Genomic DNA, 24,484 nt, shown 5'->3' with positions numbered 1-24,484 from the left:
GATGATCACTCAAGGTGCAGAGCTCCTTACACTAAAGTTATCAAAACCCGGTCTTCTAATAAGTCGTGTTCTTGCATGACCAGGATGGACTTGCATCCTCCAGAGGATGCATGTTCTTTCATGAAAAGGTTATAGGCAGAGATCTTGAAAACGATAAGTAATTGATAAACTAGATAAAACTGCATGACGTTTAATGTTCTACATATTCCATATCTGTCTTACAGAAAGCTCCTATCTGGGAAATCACTGGAGCAGAGTTTTCCAAGGCAGAGGCTCACACAGCTGGTGGCATATCCATTCGCTTTCCGCGCTGCACCCGGTTCAGAGATGACAAGGACTGGAAGTCTGCCACTACGCTGCAGCAGCTAAAGGTTTGTTCACAACTTGGTTTACACGCTGTTTTGGTCAGGCTTTTGTGGTGGTTTCTTCTTGAGTTTGTGATATAGGAAAATTTGACTGCAGAAAAAGAGCACATGGTCCAACTAGTCTGCTCTTATCCTTTTTTCCTTTCTCGCTCTCTTAGGAAAGATATATGCTTATCCCAGGCATGTTTGGAATTCATTTTTCTTCTTTAGGCACATCTGCTGGAAGTTTGCTCCAAGCATTTAATACTCTTTCTGTAAAGTTGTATTTTCTGACATTGCTTCGGATTCCCCCTTTTCCCAAACTAATTTAACTTTGTGTCCCCTTGTTCTAATGTTGAGCTTCTTAATAAAATTTCTTCCCTCCAGAATCTTATTTATACCTTTTTAACATGTATAAAGGTGTTATGTCTCCCTCTCACTTCTTTCCTTCAGGCTGTACAAATTAAGTTCCTAAATCTTTCCTGATAACTTTTTGTTCTTCAGACCTTGCGCTATTTTTGTAGCTTGTCTTTGGACTTTTCTATTTTATCAATGTCGCTTGAGGTCTCCAGAACTTAACATGGGAGACCACATCTGGAATACCCAGAGCTCTATACAGTGGGATCACAATCTCCGTCTTTCTACTGGTTATACCTCTAGCTATGCAGCCGAGCATCCTACTTACTCTTTGCTACAGGACTACACTGTAGCTATCAGAAATCAGAACAGATACGATTGCTTCTCCAGCATTTCCAAATGTAGAATACACTCGTGAACACAAGGAGTAGCAACACTACTGCTCATTTTTATGTAATCTGCAAACTGATAAACCTAACTTATTCTTCTTTGTGCCTTAAAAACACACTAAAAAGCATAGGATTGAGTTCAGACCATTGAAGTCACAACTTTGAACTTGGCCCTGTTCAAAATCCGCTTGGTTAATGGGTATCAGTACGTTGTTAATAACAAACTGCAAATCTACTAGACCATCGAAGGACTAAGTTCAATTTTAGTAGCTTATCTAGGAGTTCTTTATGCGGAACTGCATGGAATGCGGAACTGGCAATAGCCACGGCACCACCTTTTTCCACCATTTATGTGAAGTCGTAGAAATCATTGAGATTAGCTTGATATCTGCTTTCAGTAAAGTTGTGCTGTTTAGGGTACAACAGATTGTTGGATTTAAAATTTTTTTTTTTTTAAAAACCCATCTCTTTTAGGAGCCATTTCCATTAACCCCCTTAACACCACAGGACATAAATGTACGGCCTGGCTGACGGGTACTTAACGCAACAGGACGTACACTTGTGTCCTGTGGATGGCGCGAGATCAGAAGAGATTCCGCACTATCCGGCAGCGGGAACTGGCTGTCACCGATGGCCAACCTCACCCTGCAACAGCGGGGGTGCATCAGAACGGCGCCCCCGTCCCCTGTTAACACCTTCTCTGTTGCGATCTATGTAGATTGCGGCATGTATAAGGCTCATAGAGGGAGGGCACTCCCTCTGCCGTCATCGGGCTCTATTGATATAATCGCGGAGAGCCTGACGGGTTGCCATGGTAACAGGATGTCAGACATGGGCGTCCTCCTGCATTGCCAGTGCCTATGATCACTATAACAAGCAATAAGGCATTGCAAGACAGAAATCCTGCACTGCTTTATCATAGTGATCATAGGTGCTATGGTGAAAGTCTCCCACAGGGACACAAATGGTGCTTAAAAAAAATAAATAAATAATTCTACATGTCAAAAACAAAAAAGGAAACCCCTTTATTAGTATGATAAAAAAAAGTTAAAATTTAGATCCCACTGATTTGGTAGTCGTATCTGTAACGACTTGCCCAACAAATTGAACACCCTTTTTAACCTGCACAGCAAAAAGCGTAAAAAAATAAAACCCGAGGCAAAATGCTTTTTCACTGTCTTTACAAAAAAGCAATCAAAAAAAGTCGTATGTACCCTAAAATGGTACCCATAAAAACGACAGCAAAATTAAAGTTATAGGACTTTAAATGCAACGATTTAGAAAATCAAATTTCCAAAAGAATTATATTATAAGGAGGCGCACTTGATGCTTTGCTAAATCATGTTATATTATCTTAACATGAAATGAAAAACAAGGTAGAGTGTTAAACTCACCTGGTGTCTAGCGAGAATACCTTGCAAAAGGTATCTCGCTGACACCGCAATCCACGTCCACTTGTAAGATAGGTCTTTAATCCATCCAACCTTCGTCAGAGAGCAGCCGGACAATCCAGGTAAGCTACACCGGGTAACCGGGGCTTAATTACGGCAAACCACAGGGAAGAAAAACGGCTGTCCGCGCTCCTAGGGATATCAGACTCTGATCCAGGATAATCAATTCCTTCTTTTTATTGGGAACACATACAGGGATCTTCGAGCAACGCGTTTCAGTAGGTACAACTACCTTTCTCAAGCTCTACACGGACGGTCTATTTATGCCTATTTATGTTGTGTGTCAGTCGGAGTTGTGTAGAGCTTGAGAAAGGTAGTTGTACCTACTGAAACGCGTTGCTCGAAGATCCCTGTATGTGTTCCCAATAAAAAGAAGGAATTGATTATCCTGGATCAGAGTCTGATATCCCTAGGAGCGCGGACAGCCGTTTTTCTTCCCTGTGGTTTGCCCAAATTTCCAAAAGGTTTTTATTGCACGGGAAAAAATGTACTGTCATTTATGCTGCATGGTTAACACTGTTAAAAAAAAAAAAAAAAAAGCATCATGTCGCTGGAAAAATAAAGTTATAGCTTTTGAAAAGTGGAGAGGAAAATCTCCCAAAAATCGTTGCATCCTCAATGCCAAAATTGGCCATGTTAAGGTGTTTAAGGGGATCTCTGAGTCCCCAACCTTAGTTGGGGGAGGGAGGGTTTGAAGTACCTAAGGAGCTTAAAAGAACAAAAACCTACTCTCCTCCTGCTGCGTGCTGTTCTCTGATCTGTTAACATGGTAGGCCAGCAGGGATGTCCTCAGTGAGGTTCCATAAACCTGCCTCTGGGCTTCTATGTTAGAAGCCTGCTAGTTGGGTGATATCACCTGTCAGATGCTGCGGATCCACAGATTACTTTTAAATAGTTTGGGGCATGGGTGGCCCAAATCTGTATAAAAGTAATAACTCTGAAAGCACCTCTAACTACTACAGAAGTTAAACTGGCTTGTGATTGCTGGCTTTTTCTGTACTTTCCTTCTCATGGATGGTTACAACAGTGGCCATTTTTAAATCAGCAGGGACATCACCTGTTAGAAATGACTGGTTAAACAAATCTGTTAGAGGTTGAGCAATCACAGATTGGAGTTCTTTAGGAACTCCTTAGTGAATCCAATCTGGACTAATCGCTTTATTTATCTTTCAATATAAATAGAGATGAGCGAGCACCAAAATGCTCGGGTGCTCGTTACTCGAGTCGAACTTTCAGTGATGCTCGAGAGTTCGTTTCGAGTAACGAACCCCATTGAAGTCAATGGGCGACTCGAGCATTTTTGTATATGACTGGTGCTCCGCTAAGGCTTTCATTTGTGAAAATCTTAGCAAATCACCAAAGTCATGTAAAAAACACAGAAATGGATAGGGCAGGCGAGGAGCAACATGCAGGGCTGCATTTCGGGCTCTGAGGTCTCACTGTTAAGCCACAATAGTGGCAAGAGTGAGACCCCCCCCCCTCCACTGTCAGCATAACGATTGTTCTCTTCCACAGCTGTAACAGCTGTGGCAGAGAAGAACGATGTGTGTGTGTGTGTATATATGTATGTGTGTGTGTGTGTGTGTGTGTGTATATGTATATATGTGTGTGTGTATATGTATATGTATATATATATATATATATATATATATATATATATATATATATATATATATATATATATATATATATATATATATATATTGTGTGTGTATGTATATATAATATTTATTGTGTGTGTATGTATATATAATATTTATTGTGTATATGTGTATATATCTATATGTATGTATGTATGTATGTATGTATGTATACACACACACATACGGTCCCGGCAGACGGAGTTCAGCGCGGCCAGCGGCAGTCCTCCTGAACTGCTCTGAACAGCTGTGAGTAGTATTCAGCAGCCGGGGATTTAAAATCCCTGCCTGCTGAATGAGCTGCCTCTAATTGGTCACAGCCTGACCAATCAGAGGCAGATTCCACTCACACACCCATTCATGAATTTATGAATGGGTGAGTGACTGCTGCCTCTCATCTGATTGGTCCCGCTGAGCCAATCAGAGGCAGCAGTCACACACCCATTCATGAATGGGTGTGTGAGTGGAATCTGCCTCTGATTTGGTCAGGCTGTGACCAATTAGAGGCAGCTCATTCAGCAGGCAGGGATTTTAAATCCCCGGCTGCTGAATACTACTCACAGCTGTTCAGAGCAGTTCAGGAGGACGGCCGCTGGCCGCGCTGAACTCCGTGTGTTTGTGTTTGTGTTTGTGTTCAGGGAAGGGCTTATATATTTAACCCCTTCCTGACAATTCATCCCGCGATCGCCGGCAGCCCATTGCTTTTAATGGAGCCGGCTGTATTGCCGGCTCCATTGAATTCAATGGGCTAACATCGTTCTGTCGGGACAAGGTGTGTGTGTGTGTGTGTATATAATATATGTATATTTTTTTTTACACATTTCTGGATGAATTGCGGGGAAGGGCTTATATATTTAAGCCCTTCCCAACAATTCATTCCGCGCTCGCGGCAGGCCATTGCTTTCAATGGAGCCGGCTGTATTGCCGGCTCCATTGAATTCAATGGTCAGTGCTCATTTAATCGAGACGAGTACCGCGTGGTGCTCGTCTCGAGCAACGAGCATCTCGAGCACCCTAATACTCGAACGAGCATCAAGCTCGGACGAGTATGCTCGCTCATCTCTAAATATAAACATTCACTTACAACATCAGCCTCCCAAAACGATGGATGAGAACCCTTACATATGGAGGTAACACCAGGCCCAATCCTATTCTCACTCTGAGGGCTTATTCCAGAATAAGCCCTGACGCTGCCTTCACTCAAGCGTATATATGTAACTATTTACCTGCCTAAATACGTCTGTCTATTAGAGACAATGCAATTTGATTCAGTGCATTCATTCAGCTGGCCCGGCGTATTTATGCGGGTAGATGGCTCTGTGTATATACGCTTATGTGAATAAAGCCTGAGAACCAGCTTCTGAAAATGCTGAACAATAGTAGCTATTCAGATGAACAGCAACAGTCTTCTCTCCATTAATATGGTTATCCCCATTATTTTTTTTGTAATTCCAGTTTCTTTCTTTCTTTTTTTTTTTTTTTTTTAATTTTTTTCTTTTCCCTCTCCTTAATAGATTTTTTCCTCATTTTGCGCTTTAGCAGCATTGCTAGGCTTTGCCTTCTAATTTTATATAACTGTTAGTTGCACTTTTACTTTCTTTATAACTCATAGGCAGATATTTTACTATTACTTCTCTAGTAAACCATGATGGCTTTGCTTTCCTTTTGCTATTTTGTCTGACATAACATTTAGTTGCCTTTAAGATGGCCGTTTTAATATCACACACCTGTTTTATTCCACCCAAAAGCCGCATGCACAGATTCTGCTCCTGAATCCCACTTCGGAATTTGCCAGCGTAGGTCTCCTTTGTCGAGGCCGGATCGTCTGTCTTCGGCACGCTGGGCCAACACGCATGTGCAGTTTTTGGTTGTTTTTTTTTTTTTCGTCCCTTGCTTTCCTGCGGATCCACGGCACGTCCGCACTGACAGCTGCGAGTGTTCCACAGCAGGGACTGCAATGGAAGCCATCGCTGCAGGATCAGCAGGAAAATAGAGCATGCTGCGATTTTATTTTGGGACGAAGCGTCCGCAAATAAGATCTGCTGGTGTGCGTGGAGAGTGAAATCTCCACATGACAAGCGTGGAGTCCACTGCTCAATTTGCCCAATATGCAGAAGTCCTAACTCTTTTTGTAAAAAATAAAAATAAAAAAAAAGCTCCATATCCTTGAAATTAGTCTTTCTGAAAACTAAAAGTTTGGTGTAGTAAAGGATTGCTCAAAGCCTGATATGTAAAACTATAAACACTGGTGGACAGTGGAACCAAAATTTATATTCCACCTTACCTCAGATCTTTAACCAGGCAAGATAGCAGTCTACATTTAGTGTCTAACAAGGTGTTTTAGAGATGCTTCAAGTGCTTTTTATCAAATTCCTGCTTCTGGGGAATTTTCAATCAATATGAATTCACCCATTATTATAGTATCTTTTTATTGCCTTTTGAGAAATTTCATCAATAGATGAAAATAATCCTCAGTTTGCCCCAGAGACCTATATACAACACCAATTCAGATTACTGTTTGCTCTCCAGTTTGCATGCAAACCCAAAGAGCTTCTAGCTCTGTCTGTATTGAGTCCCCACTTATTTAAAGCTATCCTTGACCTAAACAGCTACTGCACCACCGCTTCTTTCAACTGTTTTTCCTGTACAATGTGTACCCAGGTATGGCTATTTTCTCATCACTTCAATCCTTGAGCCATGAACATTGCAGTGAATTTTCTGATATTAACGCTTTCCAACAGGTAGCTGTACTATTACATCCAGTGGATGGCAGTGGCACATGAGCTATGCTTGTGTGCCATCAGCAGCGTATGCCAGCCAGAATAGACTTTCTGCTGTAGTGGACAGGATTGAAGGGCACTCCAATGCCATGGTAAATGGCCACTTATGAGGTGATGGCTTTGTTTGTGAATAGTCGTCATTTTCTTGCAACTCTAGCCATGGCAAGCTTCCAGGTGCCATGACAAAGCCACTTCACACTTGCATTTTAGGTCTTCCATCTCTTTGTTCTGTTTTTGGAACAGAGAAGTGGAAGTAATACTGAAATAAACTTTCAGGTATTTTCTCACAGATTTCAATCTGTTTTTTAAATTAAAAAAAGCTGAATGCTTTCAGTTTCCTTTGCAATGGTAATGCATGCCCTATATTCTAAAGTTAGCAAGTTTAAAATGCACGATGAATAATGTGTATTTAAGAGGGGGAAAAATTAAGAAAGACCTATCCTTGTTCTTTGGAAAATTATTGCGCAACTGATGCAAATGCTTCTGTTTGTCATTGTCTAATGATGGTTATATACTTCTGTCTTCTAGGATCTTTACCGCATCTCTAAGGAAAAATCAGATTTTACTGTTACTGCTGCGTCTTCTCTGGATGAAGAAGGCTCATCTGAAAACAGTAGTCGTGAAAACGAAGGAACATCAAGACCGTCAACCCCTAGTGGCTCCATGAAGAGTCCTAAAACTTTAACTTCAAAGTCACTGGGAAAAGACAAAAAAAGTGACAGTAAGACTTCAACTTTAAATAAAAAATATAACTTCTTGTAATTTTTCCATCTTTATACCACAAAACTAAATATTATATTTTATCGTGTGCTTAAGGTGGTAAGCTTTCACAGACGAAGAAAAGGGAAGAGCCACCTAAGGCACAGAAAAGGAAAATGGTGTCTCCTGCCCCTACTGAAAATAAGAAGGTGAGCACTTATCTGAGATTAGTGGGTTTGCATAATGTTTTAGTAGAATACGGCACAATTTCAGCTTAATATTCTCCACATCTCCTAAATTTTGCGACATGGAGGAAAGTTTATCTTGTTCATTATAAGAAGGGAAGAAAATTGCTCTGTATTGGTGGCCTTTTTAAGTCTAGTAGTTTAATTTTTGAGAATAGTAGCTGTTACTGAGACGTTTTCAATCTAGAACGTCCGCCCTCCTGGGGCCAAGCACTGTAAATGTAGCCGTGTCCACACCATTCAGAGTAGGTGTCTCTTCTATATTACTATAATTTTGGCCGTTTACTTCTCAGATGCTGTGGTCAATAGAATTTGCAGCATCTAAGCAGTTAGACGGTGACGCAATGGTGTGTTGCAAATAGGTTTTCATGCCAGCCAGGGGCCTTAAAAATATAAAGGGGTAAAAATAACCACCCCACTGCCTTTTAGGAAAAAAACATCCTTTTTTTAAATCCAAAAATGTAATTTTAATCCTGTTTAAGAAAGATGATAGAGGATGATATTTCTTTTTTCTTCCCTTCATAAGGCTTATGTACAACCTGTCCCTGAAAAATGCAGGGTCTCATACAATTTATGTCAATGAGGAAAAGTGGAAAAAAATACATTTGTGGCTCTCAAAATGAGGTGACACAAAGTTTTGTAACACCTTAAATATATAATTTTGATATTGCCATACATATATTTGAAAATACTTGTGTTACCCTGCTTGCACAGAATTGTGGCATCAAAAAGCTACAGTTTTGGTGCAACTGACCAAAAATGTGACCACACTTTCTTATTTTAAAATAAAGTAGATATGACCTAGCATTAGGGGGCATCAGATTTACTATGATTTACCCCAGAGCCTCGTATAAATTTTATAGCTGGAATCTACACCAGCTAGTAGCTGGCATAAATCTCAGTCTGGCACATGGAGGGTACTGTCTGTGAGAAATGTATTAAAAGGCTTGTTCCTCTTATTTACTTATGGCACATGTATGGGCATAAACTTGGGACTTATTCACAGGAGCATATATCGGCCGCCGTCTTCGTGGCTGGCCAATATACGCTACCATTTGAGCTGTCTTTCCACCTTCCCTTCCCCTCATCGGCTCTCTGCATCTCTCTCCTCCCCTCTGCCAGTTTTCAATGGGAGGGGGCAAAGTTAAGCTCCCGCCCCCACCCCTTGTACGAGGCCAGCAATGAAAGGAATAGGGTGGTGCTTGGCTCCGCCCCATCTTGCCCCCTGCCTTTGCAAACAGCTGGAGGGGAGGAGAGGCAGAGCGCTGGCCAATATACACTCGTTTAAATAAGCCCTTAGACTAGCGTATGAAATGCCGGCGTAACTAAATATACTAAAAAAAAGTGTGCTATAGGGAGAATCTGTATGATGTGAATATGTATTTAATTCCTTTGTTTTGTTTATGGGGAGAGATGGTGAAGGAAAAAAAAACTTCAATACTTGGCTAACATGAAAAGGCTGTCTTGCCAAACATAAAGGGGTTATAATTAAAGGAGATGTCCCGAGGCAGCAAGTGGGTCTATACACTTCTGTATGGCCATAATAATGCACTTTGTAATGTACATCGTGCATTAATTATGAGCCATACAGAAGTTATAAAAAGTTTTATACTTACCTGCTCCGTTGCTAGCGTCCTCGTCTCCATGGAGCCGACTAATTTTTGGCCTCCGATGGCCAAATTAGCCGCGCTTGCGCAGTCCGGGTCTTCAGCTTTCTTCTATGGAGCCGCTCGTGCCAAAGAGCGGCTCCGTGTAGCTCCGCCCCGTCACGTGCCGATTCCAGCCAATCAGGAGGCTGGAATCGGCAGTGGACCGCACAGAAGAGCTGCGGTCCACGAAGGTAGAAGATCCCGGCGGCCATCTTCAGCGGTAAGTATTGAAGTCACCGGACCGCCGGGATTCAGGTAAGCGCTGTGCGGGTGGTTTTTTTAACCCCTGCATCGGGGTTGTCTCGCGCCGAACGGGGGGGGGGGGTTAAAAAAAAAAAAACCCGTTTCGGCGCGGGACATCTCCTTTAAGTTCTACATAAATGACTGTTGTATGTTGTCTTAGGAACAGTTATTCAATACCAAGACACAGATATATAATATATATGTTTAGGGTGAGGGATTTTGGTGTGCATTCCTAAGTACATTGCCTACAGCAATTCTTGAAATTTCTCTTCTGATTTGAGCAGTAGCTACTAATCCAGCCAATGACTGGGCTATTTGCAATATGCAGAGGCAAGGTTTCAGGGCTAACATTCCCTCCCCTTTCTTTCACACTACTTGAAGCACAGATCTTAAAAAGGAATTGCACTTTTTAAAATTGACACTTGAGGTTAACATTTCAAAAGTTTTGACCAGTGGGGTCCGGCTGCTGAGATCTTTGCTGATTGCTGAAATGAAGGGAGTTCAGTGCTCACACAAGCTGTGTGCCCATTCGGCTGTCTTCATTGCCTTTCAGTTCCTCTCGTCGGATTAGGTCCTCCGCTGACAACTATATGCCCATCTTTAGCTGCTGAGAGGAGTCAAGAGGGCACAGTGCTCTGCAGCCCCTTCATTTTAGCAATCAGCGGGACCCCCACTGATCAATACTGGGGGGGGGGGGGTCAATGGGGTTCGTTCTGCCATCAGTTTCGTCATAAGGGATTCCACTTTCCTCCTCCTATAACAAAAAAATGGAACCCTGACACAGATGTGTAAGTGGCCTTAATTGGAATCAGTTTTGCAGGGTCAAAACTGCCGACAGACTCCCTTTTTTCTTTTTTTTTTTTTTTTTCTTTTAAGAAGCAAAACGTATTCAAAAAGACTGGCCACTTATGTGGAGTAGAAAACATAAGGGGGTGCTGTTCAGGTGTCCCCTATTTTCATCCCCTGTGTTATGTTTAATAATTCTCTTTTACTGCAGGGTAAAATTGCAAATTCTAACCAAAGCAATGGACACAATATGGCGCAGTCTTCATCCACTTCCAAAGTAAGTATTCATTATGACTAGACCAGGCATTCTTGTGGAAAGGGACCATGTAGGTAAACGCTGGCTTACAATCAATAAAACTCCTTTTCGTTGTCAGTCTGCCTACTTCTGGTCATTTATTAGACTGTATTCATGTTCTTGCAGAGTCTAAGGAAACACAATCTTGATTAAACCATTCCATTTTCTGAAGGCCCATTTAGACACAACGATAATCGCTCAAAAGATGTCGCTCAAGTGACTTGAGCGATCATCGTTGTGTCATTTACAGTGCAAGATGAACGATCACCTTGCGCTGCCAGCGGAGCATGCAGAAGACAAGCAGGGTGTCCCCGCTTGCCTTCTGCATCCAGCTGTTCCCTACTGGGAGTGCCTGGCTGTCATACAGCCGAGCGCTCAGAGCAGAGGATGCAGAAGACAAGCTGGGTGTCTCCGCTTGTCTTCTGCATCCAGATGTTTTCTGCACAGAGCACCCATCTGTTATACAGCCGAGCGCTCCACCCTGGGTATGGGGAACAGAGCTGGACTGCTCTGTTCTTCATACCCAGCCTGTTATCAGGGAGCGGGATACAGCTGAAACAATATTAACAGCTGTACCCCACTGTGAATCCCTGATAAGGCTCATCTTTCAGCACGCTAAAAGACGACGATAAGTGACGGGAGAACGAAAACGGCACAATGTCAGTGCAGTTACACATGATTATCCATCAAGACTGCTTTTGAGCGATAATCGTCTAAATGGGCCTTAAGAAGGGAAAAATTCAGGTTGCTAATACTGATTTACAAACTACTCATGTATCTTTCTCTCTTAAAGGGGTTGTCTCGCGAAAGCAAGTGGGGTTAGGCACTTCTGTATGGCCATATTAATGCCCTTCGTAATATACATCGTGCATTAAATATGAGCCATACAGAAGTTATTCACTTACCTGCTCCGTTGCTAGCGTCCCCGTCTCCATGGTTCCGTCTAATTTCGGGGTCTTCTCGCTTCTTTAGACGCGCTTGCGCAGATCCGTCTTCTCCCTTCGGCTCCGCTCGGCAGCATCGGCGATTTGGCTCCGCCCCCTTGTACGCATCATCGCGTAGCTCCGCCCCCGTCACGTGCCAATTCCAGCCAATCAGGAGGCTGGAACCGGCACACATCATGGGGCGGAGCTACGCGATGATGCGTACAAGGGGGCAGAGCCAAATCGCCGATGCTGCCGAGCGGAGCCGAAGGGAGAAGACGGATCTGCGCAAGCGCGTCTAAAGAAGCAAGCAGACCCCGAAATTAGACGGAACCATGGCGACGAGGACGCTAGCAACGGAGCAGGTAAGTGAATAACTTCTGTATGGCTCATATTTAATGCACGATGTATATTACAAAGTGCATTAATATGGCCATACAGAAGTGTATAACCCCACTTGCTGCCGCGAGACAACCCCTTTAATAAAACTATTTGTTTTTAGACTCTTCTAGAGATTTTCACTGGCGTGAAGCTTTATCTCCCTTCTTCACTTGAGGAATATGCAAAACTGCGGCGTTACTTCATTGCGTATGATGGTGATCTAGTCCCAGAATTTGATATCCCTTCGGCTACACATGTGATGGGTGATGCTTCCGAGTGTGCTGAAGACGCCAAGCGTGTTACACCACGCTGGATATGGGAGTGCATACGCCGTCGTAGACTTGTGGCACCGTGCTAATGAAGGCAAGCCCAGGCAACCCTTATGGGCCTGTTTACACCCTGATGTTTACAGAACATGTTACAAGTTGAACTCCTGGCTGAGCAGTCAAAGACCAGAGAAGATACCAGTGTCGCAGCAGCTAGTGCATTCGGTACACTAACAATGAAGGTTTACTACTACGGTTATGAAGTGTGCCCAGATCTGGAACTTCTCCCCACAGATCTACCCTTCTACCCAAAATGTCTTGGGTAAGAACGTCGCCCCTGGATCCTACGGGCACTGTTCTGCAGGGCTGCTTTGTACTCAAAATGTAGAATTTATTTTTCAGTATAAATAATGTATGAACACTATTGATTTTACATAATTAGGTGTATGGAAATTATTGTTCTGACTTTAGGGAAACGGTACTAAGTGAACTTTTTATTGTTGCTTTGTTTTGAGTCACAAATGCTAGTACAAAGGGGTTGCCTAAGGAAAAATGGGCTTCCCAAACACTTCTATTACTGGACACTGGAATAGACATGTTTTTATATGTGCCATTTTACTAACTGTACAGTTAACTCCTCCAGAGTGATGTAGTGTTGGAGCATATATATCTGTCTATGGATGTATTAAAGCCTGCAATGATTTTCAGATGTCATTCACTAATTAAAGCTGCAGCTGCACTGCTTGATACAAAGGACAGTTAAAATGTAAATGTTCAAAGATTACAGAAATTGTGTATATAGATATGTCGACTGGAATGGGCAAGCCTTGCTCAATCTGCTGTATTCTTAAGGCTACATAACCACATTGGAGGCAACAATGTGTAGTAAAAGTATGGCGTCGCCCTTATGCATAGTTGAACTTTTATTAAATTATTTTTTACTTCTTTAAAGAAAAAAAAACTGTAACCAGCCTTGTAAAACATCTGTCTAACCCTGTCCATATAGGAAAACCTTTTCATAGTTCTGCTACAAAGTTGTGGAACTGCCACAGATGTACCAAAAGGGTAAAAAGTACACAGACAAAAGTGAGATGAGCCATAGCAATGTAAATGTTTATTATATTGGTCCCGGTTACCCTTAGGTTACCATTTAGATTGGTCTTGCAATCTGTGTACATTTTTTGGAATACGATGAAACTGTATGTTCTCCTTGTGTGTGCATTTAGTTTTCTCAGGGAATTGCAAACTCCAGGAAAATCTGGTGCTTGGTCAGATTTAACCCAGAAGCCTCACACTGCAAAAAAATAAAGTTCTAACAGTGTAAACCCAGGATTCCCTGGTTTACTCAAAGCGATCTTGTAGCAAAAACTGAAAATTGGGCCAGTCATTGCTCATGTATAGTCGACTTTACTGGTACCTTCCTCATGATCCACCCTACCTGTTCTGTTGCCCTCATTGCAAAATTGTCTCCCTCAACATGGTTAGCTTTCTCACCCCCTTCCTTCCAACTCCCTCTCTTGTGGAACAATGCAAGGGATGTTGATGCTGTGTTCTTCCTGGGCATGTTTCAATGCAGTGGTTCCAGCTACAGCAGAAACTCTAGTAAGGAAGCTTATAGGGAAAGACTGGCAGGCTGGATACAGTGACTGTCATTGCTGTTTGCCCCATCTAAAGAAGGGAGTTCTCGGGCTAGCGCTGCACACTACATAGTGTAGTCTGAGACTGGGGTGGCAATTTTGTGATTAAGGCAACCGTAGCGCAGACTGGATGCTGCATGAATCATCAGTAGGGCAGAGAGTTAGCTGACTACACATTAGCACTGTGTACAGTGGAATTTCTCAAAGTTGAGGATCTGGTACCCCCTAGTTGATAAAAGTCACTGCTGTGGCATTGTCTGTCATAATCCTCATATCTGTTATAAAAGGAATTGACTGAGACTGGGAGAGAAGAATGGCTCTCAGCTCTATTGCATTAAGAGAGTCTAAGGCTTGGGTTGGTTCCTAAATAGAGATGAGCGAGCGTACTCGGCCACGCCCCTTTTGCACCAGAGCGCCGCGATTTTCAAGTACTTCCGTACTCGGGTGAAAAGACTCGGGGGGGTGCCGTGGGTGAGTGGGGTGTTGCAGCGGGGAGTGGGGGGGGAGAGGGAGAGAGGGCTCCCCCCTGTTCCCCGCTGCTACCCCCGCTCCGCCATGCCTCCCCCCGGCGCCCCCCGAATCTTTTCACCCAAGTACGGAAGTACTCGAAAATCGCGGTGCTTGATCAAGTAATTACTCGAAACGAGTATATTCGCTCATCTCTATTCCTAAAGTCTCTGGAATAGAAATGATTCTGAGTGAGCTACGCAACCTCTGGGCCTCGCATCAGGGGTAAGTGAATTTTCCATAGCACCCGCTTTCTCACAGCTAAGAGGGAGAAATCCCCCAAAGGAGAGAATCCTTCACCTGAGAAGACAAGAGGAAATGGGAGAACCAGAGCAATCGGATCCTCCATCTCAATGGGCCAGAATTTCTAGTTGTAGAGTTCTTGAGCAAAATTGTGCCCATTTTACTGTCTGCATAAAAGATGTCATTATTACTAGAACTGCCATAGCCTCCCTCAAAGTGGTCTGACTAAAGTCTCTCAGACTCTCCCCCTTTGCTATAATTAGTCAGAATTTTTATTTTTATTTTTTTGGTGGAAGGAAACTGGTTTGCAGCTTTAAGGTGCCTACCCACTGGCGTTTGCGATTTTCGTGCGTGAAAAACGCAGCGGTTTTCGAGGCTTTTCCGTTAATTTCCATTGACATTCATGGGTGCATTAAAAGAAAAATAAGGACACATATGCAACTGACAGTTCCTATGTTAAAAATTGCAACGGACCGAAAAAAAAAACCGTAAGTGGACAGGAACACATTCTATACTAATTGCTCTTCAGAAAAAACGCAAAGGAAAAAAAATCGCAAGTGGGTAGGCGCCCTTAAATCTAATAATTTCCTGAGGCTGATGCATGTGGAATCTCTGAGAAGACAAGACTTCTTTCAATTTGTGAACCCCGCTGCGATGGGATAGCTATTCCTCTCACTATTGGAATCTTTAGATCCTCTATCATTTGGCCTACTAGCGGGAGTCTTCCAAATACAGGATAATTGCTGTCTTCCTCTCTAATACAGACCATAGGTTTTGCCACCAACTTTGTAAATATTCTTGGTGCTTGAGACACCCCAAATGGAAGGGCCCTGTACTGCAGGTGCATTATAGAATTGTTGGCCTGTATTGCTACACTTAAACCACTCACATGCAGCATAGGCAAAACGCCACAATTTTTTTATCGCGGCTTTAGTGCCATTCTCAGACGCAGGTTACTGTATCCGACAGCCGGTTTTAACGCACCCGGTCGTGATGAGTTGCGTTAAACCCGGCAAAATAGAGCAGACACCGCTCAAAAATTGCAGCTATAGAAAACTCCACGTTCAAGCGCATGTCTGCAGGGCCCCATTCACATCAATGGTAGTTCAAAACACCGCTGTAATCATGGTGCGTGTAAGAGTGGCCTTAGGTTGATTTCATACTGGCGAGAAAATCATGCGAGATTTGTGCGTTGCCAAGACATATAAATCTCACACAAATGTGAAACCTATTCTTTTGAATAGTTTCATATACATTAGCGATGTCTTCCTGCGTGGCCCCATGTTCTGCAGGAAAAAAGTAAAAGCCCTGCATCTACGGGTTTCACATGGATGGTGAGGCTGATATTGGCCCGTGATTCACTGCCTGATATCGTCCTCGCCAGTGTGAAGAAGCCCTTAGGCATTTATGTGAGGAAGGATGAATGGAGACATGTGCCCTTTTGATATCGACATGCCATGATTCAATCTTTGCACACATATTGAGCGGTGGACTGGACTGTTTCCATACGGGACTGGTGATAAGTCAGATGCCTATTTAGTGGTCAGATTTATAGTGCAGAAAGACCCATCTGGTTTTCTTACTTATGAGAGTTAAACAGAAGCCCTGACGTTTCTTCTTTCGGAACGTTAACACGAACCCCTTTTTTCTAACAAGGAAAAGCTTTCCTCTAGTAATGCCTTTTGTTTTACGGAGTCTGACCTCAGGCTTGTCAGCTTGAATCTTTCCAGAGAAAGGGAGCAAAACTCCAGCCGATAACCATCTCTAATTAGGTCTTTGACCGAGGAGCTGACAGAAATTGAACCTGGGGCCTGGCGTCATTGCTGGCCTTTACTGGGGGGAATCAAACAGTAGTTTGAAGAGACGTCCTTGTGTTTGTGATTGGATTTCCATTTCTTGCTTTCATTCACACAGGTTTCAGTTACATAAGCTGCACAAAAATGCAGTGTATATATGCAAGTGCAGGGGTTTTTGCATAACATATTTACTCATTCTATATACTTTAATATAATAGGCGTCTAAATACGCACAAAGAGCGGACGTGTTGGTTGTGTAAAAAAAATTTGCAAATGTGAACAAACACATAGAACCCAATAAATTCAAGTCACGGAACTTACACAAGCAAAAAAAGTGCGTGTAATTGTGGCGTATATATGCTTGTATGACTGAACCCTTAGCCCCCTGTTTTCCTCCTTCTGCCTAAAGACTCGACCTTGAAAAATTGTCTACAATTGGACCAAAAAGGAGTTTTCCCATGGCTTACAGTTTCCCTTTTAGAAGTGACCTAACCATTTCATGACTTCAGTCATAATGTCCTTCGAACTGCATTTGTTCAGGCCTCTGCTGTGGTACTTGGTCTAAGAGCATCTGCTATAACATCAACAGCTAAGTGGTGGGGATAGATTCTAACAGCTAGCTGATGGCAGGGTGTCTTAGCTCTGAATAATAACTGATTGAGCCATACCATTTAAAGAGGTTGCGGCAACACTTGGTCTAAAGGAGGAAGTAGAGACTTCCCAATTTTTCTTTCACTATGCCTCAGCTCTTCTACCCAAGGTCCTGTAAAGCTAGTGCCATCTTCTTAGAAACTTTAGATACTGGCGAATCTACCTTTTGGGCCACTATCTCACGTAGATGCCTCCTCATCTTAGGGCTGGGTTCACACAGGGCGGAAATTCCATCACAGCACATCCGCCTGTGGCCGCTAATCCCAGGATTAGCCAGTCATGTGGATGAGATTTCTCTGAAATCTCGTCCACACAGGACGGCAAAGCCGCTGCTGCGGTGCGGATTCCTCGGCGGCAGCATGTACATTTTTTTCTTCTTCCGCTGTGGCCGCACTCTCCTCCATGGATACCCCCATTTGTCCTGTGTTCAGAAACATACCTATTGTGGCCCTAATATTATGTTCGTGTGCACAACGGGGCCCAAACCAAAAGGAGCAGCCAATGGCTTTCAGAACAGACATTTTGCTTGAAGGCAGTTTAGGCCCCATTGCCCACTTGTAGACCCCCTTGAGCAGCCAAAACGACACAGGACCCTCACAAATGACCTCATTATGGAAACAAGACCTCTTAATGAATTCATCTAGGGGTGTACTGCGTATTTTGACCCAACAGTTTTTGAATGAATCAAAGCAGAATAAAAATATACGATTTTAATTTTTTTTTTTTTTACCAATTGTCATTTAAAATTTTTTTTTTGTACAGCACACATTAATAAAGACTTTCACCCCAAAATGGATCCCCGTTTGTCCTGTGTTCAGAAACATACCCATTGTGGCCCCAATCTTCTGTCCGTATGCACAACGGGGCCCTAACCGAAAGGAGCAACGGGTGGTTTTCAGAAGACATTTTGCTTGAAGGTGTTTTAGGCCCCATTGTCCACTTGTAGAGCCCTTGAGCTGCCAAAATGATGGAGAACCCCCACAAATGACCCCATTTTAAAAACTAGACCCCTTAACGCATTCATCTAGCTGTGTACTGAGTATTTTGACCCCACCGTTTTTGAATGAATCGAAGCAAAGCAGAAGCAAAAAATATACGATTTTTGTTTTTTTGGCAATCGCATCATTTTAAAAATAGTTGGGTTTTTTTTGTACAGCATACAGAGTAATAAAGACTTTCACCCCAAAATGGATACCCCCATTTGTCCCGTGTTCAGAAACATACCCATTGTGGCCCTAATCTTCTGTCTGGATGCACAACGGGGCCCAAACTGAATAGAGCGTCAAACTTTAACTATTAACTTTTATGTGATGGATAATGGCGATCACGGGAGAGAAGACCGCTCTCTGCGGCCGCCTGTGATATCTCCGAGCTCTCGGCTACCTTTAGTAGCCAGGAGCAAGGAGATTTTAAATTTCCTCTTGCCCTCCCCAGCTTCTGTGCTTGCGTCTGCCATTTTGGCGACGGGCGCATGAGCCAAAGCTGGGGAAAGGTCCGCGGATAAGGATCCTGTCAGCGTACATAGCCGGTGGCCTTGGTTAAGTAATTTCACCTCTCCTCACGGATCGGATCCGTGACAGGAGGTGAAAATTGAGCTTTTTTTTTTTTTTACTTTTATGTGATCCAATGGATAACGGCGATCACGTGACTGGTAAACGCGTACCGTGGCCCCCCATGAAATCTCCAGGGTCTTGGCTACATTTAGTAGCCAGGTGCAGAGAGATTTTAAAGTACCCCGGCAATTTGCTGCTTTTGCGCCTGCGGCCGCCATTTTAGCGGCGGACGCGTGCACAGAAGCCAGGGTAAAGTCTGCGGATTAATCCGGGGGCCTTAGGTACCTTATTTTATCTCCCCTCATGGATATGATCCATTAGGAGAGATAAAACAAACTTTTTCTCTTTTTACACTTTTTAAACTTTTAAAAAACTTTTACATTGGATAGCAGCGATCATGTGACCAGGAACCGCATACAGTGGCTCCCCGTTAAAGGCTCCTTGCTCTCGGCTACTCATACTAGCCGATAGCAGGAAGTTATTGAATTTCCTGGGCCTCCCGGCTCTCTGCGCATGCGCAGACGTCGGCGACAGGGCCGGGCAGAACGAAAAAGACGCGGAGGACGGGGTGAGTATTCTCAGCTCCCCGTACAGATCCGATCCATAAGGGGAGCTGAAACTAACTTTTTTCAACTTTTTCACTGACTTTACCGCAAACGCGTGACCGGGAGTGGGGTCCCACGGCCCGGGATGACGGTAACCGGCAGCATGGAGCTGTGACATCCAGGGCCTGCAGGGCTTTCATTCCCAGGGGATGCATGTTTTTACGTCCTCTGGGAATTAAGCCCAGCAGGCCAGGACGTAAAAAGGCAATGGGGCTGGTCACTTAGGGGTTAACTATGGCATTTTCTGTAAAGATAAGACTAAGGCCTCATGTCCACTTGCACGCAGGGATTTCACTGCTGAATACAGCAGTGAAATCCGTGCGTGCCTGCGGCCATTGAGAGGGTAAATACATTATACTCACCTCTCCAGACGCTGTGGACCCGTCTCAATGCAGGCCCGATCTTTTTTCTTCTGGCCGGCGAATGTGATCGGCGTGCTTGCAGTGTGCCGTGCGCATGTGCTGTGCACACCATCTTTTTTTAATTTTTTTTTTTTATATAAATCTCCTGCTCTCTCGCGTATCCACAGCATAAACACAGCTGCGGCTGTACTGTGGATACGGACGGCTTCCGTCTGTATCCACAGCACAAACACAGCTGCGGCTGTACTGCGGATACGGACGGCTTCCATCTGTGCGGCAGATCCGCAGCTAAATGGAGCATTCTGCAATTTCTTCCCATGTGTATGACCCCCACGCCGGGAAAAAAATCCTATCCGCATGCTTTTAGCTGCCCTACAGATGCTAATGCATCCCTATGGGCAGCACAACGCACGGATCTCCCATGTAGGGGGTGCAGTGCTGCTCTGTTCATTTCAACGGGACTAATAGAAATAGCACAGTACAAGCGCTCAACTATAACTGGCAGTCCCATTGAAGATGTATGCACCATGCCTGTGCCAGTGCCACTCCATTCAGTTTCCAGAGAGTCCACAGTGAGGAGATGAAAACGACACAGGACCCCTGTTTAAGGGATTCATGGAGGATACAGCAGTAAGACCCACCCACCAGTTATATTTTTATCACTTATCCTAAGGATAGGTGATAAGACATTCTGTGTACAAGCCCTTTAAATAAGAATCCAGCAGCACAATTTTACAATGGGCGATATTGCACTTGGCCGGGTGAATGCGTAGTCTGTGCTGTTCCATGCAAGAAAGTAGTACCAACCTTTCATTTGTCACATAGACTAGCATGCTTCATTTCTCAAAAGTCTCATTTACACTTGTGTATTTTAAATATTTGTAAATGACAACCACAATGAAAAACCATTTCATTCTCTGGCAGTCTGATGGATGAATCTGGGGTTTGTAGCTGCCTGAAGACCACTAGATACTAAAACAGATAGTAGGTACTGTAAGGATTTGGTGAAGGAATGGGATGTGGGGCAGTGTTAGGGGGTTAAGCCAATCCTCCAACTTCCAGTAAAGGGTAATGTTAATGTTACCGCATACAAAGACATTTTAAACCATTGTGGCTACAGGTGTGAAGAGTCCCTTTCCTATCCCAGTATGGTCGTGCCCTTGTGCTCAAAATAAGATCCATAAAGACATAACCTTCCAAGTCACAAGCTGTCCTAGTTGCTAAGCTCCCGCCCCATCCCTTCCCATTGCTGGCAACGGGTTCGGCATATATAGTTGCCGTACCTGGGCTATCTGAACGGGCGAAAAAACGTGAATTTAAACCCCTGTTCATGCAATTTTCAGCCATTCTGGGGCCGTGACACAGCTGGCCGAAAATCATCACGCTTGTGTGAAAGGGCCCTAAGGGTGAATACACACGGGTGGATTTGAATTGCGGAATCCGGATTGGGAGACTATCTCCGGATTCCGCAGCAAATACCGCCCATAGCATGCTATGAAAAAGTGATTCTTCATGCACACGAGCGGAAACAAATTGCGGTTTCTGATCATGGATGAAGAAAAAAAATCTCAGCATGCTTCATTTTCCTGTGGTGTCCGCACGAACGGCTTCCATTGAAGTCATTGGAAGCTGTCCGACCTGCGGCACGTCCGCAATTTACATTACAGACAGGCCACGCGAGAAGCAGAAGTTTGATTTTTAAAAATTCGGTACTGTGCATGTCTAACGGCTCACCGTGCGGAACAATCCACAGTACAGATGAAGATATTAGAAAGTACGGGTGGTGCTGCTGCCATGGCCGGATTCTGCATGTGGACTCTACTGTGTGCAAGCAGCCTAAAGTATACTAGGGGAGGGGAATAATGTGGATGGTGCACAGCACGACTATTAGTACTGCTAGGTAAAGCATGCCAGGGCATGGGGCTGGCAAGATTATCAGAATCTCCCAACACGGTCATTAAGCCCTCTGTACTACAGTTTCTGCCTCCTGATATATCACATTCTTATCTTCTTACTACTTAGAGTGAATGTAACAATGACATATAAGCTTTCCATAGACTGCACTTCCCTGTCTGGAAGATTACATGAAACTATAAATGACTGTGTGCTGGTTTCTTCCTATCACTGCAGAAACCCCCTGAGTGATCAGGTCCCCCCCCCCCCCCCAAAAAAAAAAAAAAACATAACTCCATCAAAACATAAATCCATCAAAATAGCTGTCTGAGAGCTTGTTTTTTTGTGAGGCGAGTTGTATTTTTCAATGGTACTATTTAATGTAGCATATGATGTATTGGAAAACTTTTTAAAAATTCCAAGTGAAGTAAAATGGGGAAGGAGAAAAAAAAAGTGCAAATTCGGTCATCTTTGGTACAAGCTTCCGCAAAAATTACATACATTTTAAGGGTCAGCACAATTACTGATACCAAATTTATACCTTTTTTTGCGGTACTACTTTAAAAAAAAATAATGTGTCACTTTGACAGATCAGACTTTTATGGACGCAAAACCAAAATATTTTTGCGGGTTCTTTATTTAGTTGTTTGTTTTTTAATTCTAAAATATGAGGAAAGGTTTTTTTTAAAATGTTTTTTTTTTTTAATACAGTTTTTAGTCCCCATGGAGAACATGAACTTGTGATGGTCTGATAGAATAACATTATATCCCGATCTGACAGGCAATCTGAAATTGCAGTCCTGAGGGCTTTCAGATGGCCCTCAGATGCCATGGCAATCGAATGACACCATTTGATCCCGAGAGACCCTACGGGATGCTCAAACTCCAATCAGAGCAATTTAAATGCCGCTGTCAGAATTGAAGGTGGCATTTTAAGGGTTAATAGCTGCAAGCCTTGGTGGTGCTGATTGCAGCTGTTATGAGTGGGTGGCAGCTACAAGAAAATGTCAACACCCACATTGAATGGCGCAAGATCAGCCTTTTGTGTTAAGGGGTTAAGAACAACAATTTTAGGGGACATTCTACTTTTCAAAAGACATAACGACTTTTCCTTTGACATATTAAAGCTCATTCATTGTAAGAAAAAGTGTAGTTTTCATTGGTACCATTTTGGCATTGTAGAGCAACGTATTCATTTTTTGGGAGGGGGTTGTGTAAAAAAAAAAAATTGTGCTGCTGCTTCTTTTTACAGCATGCAGTATAAGGGATAATGTTTTTCCGGGTTAGTACAGTTACAACAATGCCAAAAGTATATATTTTTGTTTAGGTTTTTCAACGTTTGCACAATAAAACTTTTTTGTTGTTTAGAAAACAATTGGCTTTTAGTATCACCACATTCAAAGACCCATTACTTTTGTATTTTTTTATTTATTTTTTTTTATCTCCAATCGACAGCTTGTTTTTTGAATGACAGGTGCAATTTTTTAGTGTTTGCCGTGTAGAATAAAAAGTGTGCGTTTTTAATTTCGTGTACCGATCCTTATGGATGCAAGTAATTGCAATTTCCCCCAGTCGTCTCCACGACAGCACCAATTGAGATTGCCTCCTCCTGATAGGACAGGAATACACTGAGAGGTTAAAAGCTCCCCCCTTCCCCACTTTCCTCAGTGTCTTCCTGTCCTGCCAGGAGGCAGGATCTCAGAGGGGCTGGTGGAGAAGCCAGCCAGGATTACTTACAGGTAGATCGGAGGGCAGTGGGTCAGCCTGTCCTCCCTTCCCAGCCAGATGACTTCCGGGACGCCACATGGGGTGGTAACCCCCGGGCCAGGTTCCTCCCGCGGCGGCCCATGGGGGGGTACAAAGCAGGAGCCTCAGTCCCCCTCCTCCTCCTCCTCCTCCTCGTATAGTCACAGCGCGGCGCTCCAGAAAGCCCTTTGGCGGGGGGGGGGGGGGGGGCGCGTAACACGTGCCCAGCGTGGTGATGTCATCACACTCGCATCAGGAGCCGCACGGAGGGGGCGGGGCCTAGCGCAGGAGCGCGAAAATTCAAAATAAGGAACCTGAGAGAAGTCAGAAGGTGGACCAGCACTACAGGTCGCAGGGTGTCTGCAGCACCAGTACAGTAATGAGTGCTCCAGCCCCAGAGATAGCTGAAGCCTCAGCGGCCGTAAGTAGCCAGTGCAGCAAAAAATAGAAAATGCAAAATCCAATGTATTGTATATGGAAAAATTGCATATTTACCCGCAAAAAATACTTTCCCTTTTTTTGTCAGGGGGATAAAAAAAGACATAACCCCCCCAGAACAAAACCCAAAAAATGCGTGGAGTGCGGGACGAGACTGCCAGCTACGTACCGTAGCTAGGCTAGTCAAAGAGGAATTGGGGGGATTCCTGGATGACGTTAGGAAGCTGGTGAAGGAGGAGGTTCGATCAGCCCTAACGTCACAGCTGGCGCCGCCAGCGAAAAGCCAGAAAAAGGCGTATGTTCCCGACGAGCCTTCCGACTCCAAGAGTTCTATCGGATCGGAGCAAGAGGAACAGGCGGCCGAGGAGTCCTCAGACGCTGAGGACTACAAAAGATACCTATTCCATCAGGACGACATAACAGAATTGATTAAGTCAGTCAGGGCTACATTAAAAATGGAAGAGCTCAGAGAACCACGCACCCTGCAAGACGACGAGAAATTCGGGGGACTAGGGGAGAGGCGTAAACATACCTTCCCTGTCCACAAAAACATCATTAAAATTATCCAAAAGAAGTGGAAGAAACCAGGCGCAGGTTCCTTCTCC

At 43.8% G+C, this 24,484-nt stretch overlaps 1 protein-coding gene across 1 annotated transcript in view; it reads left to right on the top strand.

The window, feature by feature from the left end:
* The window catches only part of LIG3 (DNA ligase 3), a 28,184-nt gene extending 15,029 nt beyond the window's left edge, over window positions 1-13,155 (top strand). Inside the window, exons 17-21 of the mRNA XM_066576232.1 lie at window positions 225-371; window positions 7,490-7,682; window positions 7,778-7,869; window positions 10,795-10,860; window positions 12,304-13,155. Of these exons, the coding sequence (XP_066432329.1) occupies window positions 225-371; window positions 7,490-7,682; window positions 7,778-7,869; window positions 10,795-10,860; window positions 12,304-12,540 (735 nt within the window). The 3' untranslated portion in view covers window positions 12,541-13,155. The remainder of the gene's footprint in view (window positions 1-224; window positions 372-7,489; window positions 7,683-7,777; window positions 7,870-10,794; window positions 10,861-12,303) is intronic.
* Window positions 13,156-24,484: the final 11,329 nt, after the last annotated feature.

Source organism: Eleutherodactylus coqui, chromosome 1 (genome assembly GCF_035609145.1).
Source record: "Eleutherodactylus coqui strain aEleCoq1 chromosome 1, aEleCoq1.hap1, whole genome shotgun sequence".
NCBI lineage: Eukaryota > Metazoa > Chordata > Amphibia > Anura > Eleutherodactylidae > Eleutherodactylus > Eleutherodactylus coqui.
The sequence above is the reverse complement of the archived record's forward strand: the minus strand, read 5'-3'. Positions and strand labels throughout refer to the sequence as shown.